A 5,821-nucleotide genomic window follows, 5' to 3' on the forward strand; every position below is an offset into this window, starting at 1 on the left:
GGGAGGCTGAGGCAGTAGGATCGCTTGAGCCCAGGAGTTTGAGGTTGCTGTGAGCTAGGCTGACGCCACGACACTCACTCTAGCCAGGGCAACAGAGTGAGACGTTGTCTCAAAAAAAAAAAAAAGACTTGACTGGATTAGGATTTAGAAAATTTAGCTTCCAGAAAGTCATTTCTCTGTTATAGATTTGCTTTTGATCTGGGGCCATTTATTCCATCTTCCCTTGCTTGTTTTCCTTTTCAGGGTAACAGCAATTCTATTTACCCTTATCATCACAGAGACTGCAGAACTGAGAATACGAGCTTAGGAGGCAATCATTCCTAGTTCTGCACATCAAGGCTCTATACACACGAGGCACCTTCATTTACTCTTTAAGAATGCCTTCCCCAAACAGAACCATAGAATGTGAGTTAGAAGGGATCATTAAGTTCAAATGAGGCTAAAAAGTGACACCTTTTCTTCCTCTCATTACAAAAAGTTACATATGTTCACTGAAGTATTTGGAAAATGGAGAAAAACAGAATACAAAAAAGAAATCATCTACTTTCCCAATATGCAGATTTAATATCTTTCTAATCATTTGTGTGTATATTTTTTACCTAACTAGAATCAGAGTATATATAATTTTGAACCCTACTTTTTTGGTCCCCTTAACAGATTATGTTAAAGTATGTAATTACTCATTTGTAATATGATTTTTTCCTACAATGTGATATATACTGACATATTTCTTTAAAAATACTAAAATGATGAATATTTTTACTGATAATTTTTTTTTTTTTTGCCTACTGCTGGGTTAGATTTACTGATAAAATTTTATATACATCTCACTATTTCCCAGAAGTGGAACTGCTGCTTAAAGAGTGTGCATATTTTAAGACTTCTGATGCTGAGAATAACCGGAAAAATACATCAACTTATATAACCAGCAGCAGTGTATGAGAGTTGCTGCTTCTCTGTGCTCTTACTAGCAACAAATCCCTATTTTTAAATGAAGAAACTGAAGCCCAGAAAGGGGAATGACTTACCCAAGGCCATGTTATCATCTTGATAAAACAATAAAAAGGAAATAGCATACCCAGAATCAAGAGCAGCTCCTGAGCCCTTCCAAGAGCAAAGACAGGAATAAGACCTCTGCCCCCTCTATTTACAATATCGTGGACAGTGTTACAGAATCTCGCTTCTCGCTCTTCACGTTTCTCATGGATGTGGGTCCCGTAAGTAGATTCCTAAATAACATGTCAGAAGTGTGAGACTAAGACCGATGATCCCAAACAATGTAAAAGTTTAACAACAATGAAATGCTGATGCAGAGTAATTCGTTTCTCCATTAACATGCCATTTACTTGAACACATATTATTATATTAATTGGAAAGAAGAGCAAACAAGAGTGCTAGAATTCAGATCTAAGTAATAAGAACTTTTTAGAAAATGGAATCAAGAAATAGTCAAAAATGTATCTTCTCCCCTATGTCATTATATTTTTTTCTTTTCTTTTTTTTTATTTCAGCATATTATGGGGGTACAGATGTTTAGGTTACGTATGTTGCCCTTGCCTCCGCCCTCCCCCCCAAGTCCAAGTTTCAAGCGTGTCCATCCCTTCGATGGTGCGCACTGCACTCTTTGTGTATGCAAATACCCGTCCCCTCCTCCTCCCTCCCTCCCCCCTGCCCGACATCCAATAGATGTTGTTCTTATATGTACACTTGTATGTTAATCAGTTAATACCAATTTGATGGTGAGTACATGTGGTGCTTGTCTTTCCATTCTTGGGATACTTCACTTAGTAGAATGCATTCCAACTCTATCCAGGAGTATACAAGAGGTGCTATATCACCATTGTTTCTTAAAGCTGAATAGTACTCCATGGTATACATACACCACATTTTATTAATCCACTCATGTATTGATGGACACTGGGTTGTTTCTACATCTTTGCAATTCTGAATTGTGCTGCTATAAACATTCGGGTGCAGGTGTCTTTCTTATAGAGTATCATTTGTTCTTTTGGGTAGATGCCCAGTAATGGGATTGCTGGATCGAATGGTACTTCTACTTGTATCTCTTTAAGGTATCTCCATATTGCTCTCCACAGAGGTTACACTAGTTTGCAGTCCCACCAGCAGTGTATGAGTGTTCCTATCTCTCTGCCATTATTTTTTTTAACCATTTTGCTTTCCACGGCAGATGGTAGGGAAGGATATTTCTCCTACCTCTGATAAGTCAGTTTTTAAATCAGAAATATTTTTTCTTACACTTCTGTTTAGGAGTATCCCTTAAAGCCTTACTATGTATGGTCCACTGACAGGCAGCACTGGCATTCCCTGGGACCTTACTAGAACTGCAGAATCTCAAGCCCCAGTCGAGGATTACTGAATCAGAATCTGTATTTTAACAACATCATTACATGATTCATAAGCACATTAAAGTTTTTTTTTTTTTTTTTGAGACAGAGTCTCACTGTGTTGCCCGGGCTAGAGTGCCGTGGCGTCAGCCTAGCTCACAGAAACTTCAAACTCCTGGGCTCAAGCAATCCTCCTGCCTCAGCCTCCCGAGTAGCTGGGATTACAGACATGTGCCACCATGCCCGGCTAATTTTTTCTATATATTTTTAGTTATCCAATTAATTTCTTTCTAATTTTAGTAGAGACGGGGTCTCGCTCTTGCTCAGGCTGGTATCGAACTCCTGAGCGCAAACAATCCGCCCGCCTCGGCCTCCCAGAGAGCTAGGATTACAGGCGTGAGCCACCGCGCCCGGCCAAGCACATTAAAGTTTAAGAAGCACTGCTCTAAAGTCTGTTACCATGAAAATAACGACTTTCTGAGGATTAAAAAAAAATGAATCTCAGCTAGGGACGGTGGCTCATGTCTGTAATCTCAGCACTTTGGGAAACTGAGGCAGGCGGATCGCTTGAGGCCAGGAGTTCAAGACTATCTTGGGCAACATAGTGAGACGATCTCTACAAAATTTTTAAAAATTAGCTAGGTGTGGTGGTATCCGCCTGTAGTCCCAGCTACTTGGGAGGCCGAGGTGGAAGGACTGCTTGAGCTTGGGAGTTGGAGGTTGCTGTGAGCTATGATCATGCCACTGCATGTCAGCCTGGGCAACAGAGCGAGAGCCTGTCTCAGAAAAAAAAACTAAAAAAACCCCAATAAATTTATATCTAATAACATATTATGAAAGTAAGATCAAAATATTTTTTCCACTAGAAAAAATTCTGCTCACATTACATTAATTACAATACAGTACATTAATACTTACAATGATAAGAATGTCAGGTTTAATATTAGGAATTTCCGCTGCCATTAAGTGCCTATCTTCTTGTCTTGAGAAATCACCTGTGTACAAAAGCTATGAAAAAGATAAAGCGAGAAAGTCAGGACTGGGAGAAGGCTTCACTTTGCTAGTGAATAGATTAAGCTCATAAAATCTAAAAGCACAATTTAAAAAAAATTGCCTAAAACTGATTAAACTTAGATGCAATGCTTGTATCTAATTCAAAATGTATAACTTAGGTAAGTCACTAAACCATCCAGTGTTTCCATTATTTAATCTAATAAATGGGAATAATATATTCCCAGAATTATCCCACAAAAATAACCTATGTATTACTAAGAAACTTCAGAAGTGCTCTGAACTTCTTAGAGAAAAAGGGCATGCAGATAAGGAAAGGAATTTACTGCGGTACATAGGAGCACTGTCTAAATGGGAGACAAAATCACAAGAGAATATGCATCAAATTCCAAATGAAAATTCAGATCTGCATTCATACTATTTCCTGCTTATTTTTTGTGCCTTGGAGCAAATTGCAAGAATTATAGTTTAGTGATAAACTATACAATTCCATGTGTAAAAGTTTCAAATGTATGAGCAGCTGCAAAATATTCAGGACAATATTACACTAGAGTATTGGTTCTCAACTCTAGCTGCACACTAGAATCACCTAGAAAACTCAAAAAGAAAAAGGCCAAGCTACACCTCCAGACCTGATTCAATAGATATTTCTTTAAAAGCTCCCTAAGTGATTCAAATGTGCAGCCAGAGTTCAGAACTGCTGCTCTAGAGTCGAGGAACCTGCTCTATTAGTCCACCCATATGTTCAGAAGTTCCAGACTTCCATTCTGCTTTTCTATCAAGGATGGCTACAAAGATCTTTCCTAATTAATCTCCCTCACTCTTGCAGCCCACTCTGCTCAGGGGCTTATCTGTGAATATTAAGCCATCAGGAGGACATGAATACTAAATTGTGCTTTAATTTTAAATGGATGCAGCCACAAAGACAGCTCTTTCCTAATAGGTTTTCTAAAGGACACTGAAAAGGAATTAATCCTGTGGGGTGTCAGGGAACCTATTCTGAGATGCTTGTTTTACTCTTTTCTCTATCTTGATATAGAAAGTATTATAATAGAGGTAGGAATTAGGATATTTAAAAGGAAAAAATATCAACTTTATTTTTATCTTATGTTTCAGTGTTTTGACACTTTGCAAGTCTTAGGAATTTTTTTTTAATATTCCTTGATGGCACAAAGCTCTGCACTGATTTCTCTTGGGGAGAAAAGTACCAGAGCCAGAGGAAAGGGTACCTTCACACCCGCGATCTCAATCATAAACATGGCGGCTCCCAGGACATGGCCTGCGTGGTAACACCAAAACTTGATTCCTGCAACTTCCTTAACTTCATGAAAGTTGATAGTTTCAATCTTGTCCATACTTTCCTCCAAATCTGTCTCAGTATACAGCATGTCGTCCGCTGATATGTTACTAAATTTTGAAAGATGACAGCAAAAGGAATTAAGAATAAGATTTTTTTAAGTCTTTGAATGCAAAGAAATTTTCTGTGGATGACATCCATGAAGATATTTGTTAAAAATATACTGTATGAATCGTGCTATTTAAAATCACTCAGACATTCTGTCTATTTTTTTGAGTGAATAGCTACAAAACTTGATTTTAAGCAAAGCACACAGTAAATTAAGACACTAAGTTAAACGTACTCTCAATTTTAAGTAATACACACAGTAAATTAGTACAAAATACTCTAATAGTATTTCTCAACGTTTTTCTCTGCCCCAACACTCCTGAGAGATATAACACACTCATATACATTGAATTGTGGCAGAGATTTCTCATACTGGGATGTGAGTAGATTTTTATACAAAGTCTAGCATAACTTTTCTCCTGAAAATTATGTTAATGTAATTCCTAAAAAGCAAGAGAGAATAGTGGTTAAGGATATAGACTCTGGAGCCATATTGTTTGCATTCAAATCCCAGTTGTCTCTTACTGTGACCATTTTAGGCAAATAACCTAACTTTCTGTGCCTCAGTTTCATCATCTGTAAAATGGAATTTATCATAGAACCTATATCATGACTTGGTGTTTAGATTAAGTGGGTTAATATATATTAAGAACTGAGGACTGTGCCTCGTGTGTGATAAGCATTATCTAAGTCTTAACTAGTGTTAATATTAGTAAGTATAACTTTTCTAATCCTATTTACATATGAAGAATAAAAAATAGTATTTTAGCTACTCTCAGAATATACATATCAAGTAGTCAACTTCTGAAAGTTAATAATTTATGTTGTAGGTATCTCAAAGATGCTCTAAACTTTTTGTTAGAGGAGTAGATGTTCCTCTTAGAACTGATAAGAACTCCCCCAGGGAACTTTTTAATTTAAGACAATCAATTTTCTCTGATCAAATAATCCAAAATAAGAATTCAGTATATAATGCTGCATAATGTATTTGGTTTCAAATTTTAAAAAAATTGTGAAATGCTAGTTAGAGTGTTTCTATCATACTTTAAAGCTCACACAA

The 5,821-nt window shown here is 37.0% G+C and overlaps 1 protein-coding gene across 1 annotated transcript in view; it reads right to left on the bottom strand.

Annotated features, from left to right (window-relative positions):
• The window catches only part of CPSF3 (cleavage and polyadenylation specific factor 3, 73kDa), a 64,487-nt gene that overhangs the window by 38,732 nt on the left and 19,934 nt on the right, over positions 1-5,821 (bottom strand). The window contains exons 5-7 of the mRNA XM_012639942.1: positions 4,586-4,763; positions 3,264-3,353; positions 1,029-1,229 (exon numbers count right to left, since the gene is read on the bottom strand). Of these exons, the coding sequence (XP_012495396.1) occupies positions 1,029-1,229; positions 3,264-3,353; positions 4,586-4,763 (469 nt within the window). The remainder of the gene's footprint in view (positions 1-1,028; positions 1,230-3,263; positions 3,354-4,585; positions 4,764-5,821) is intronic.

This window comes from Propithecus coquereli, unplaced genomic scaffold (assembly GCF_000956105.1).
Source record: "Propithecus coquereli isolate 6110/MARCELLA unplaced genomic scaffold, Pcoq_1.0 Scaffold145, whole genome shotgun sequence".
NCBI classification, from domain to species: domain Eukaryota; kingdom Metazoa; phylum Chordata; class Mammalia; order Primates; family Indriidae; genus Propithecus; species Propithecus coquereli.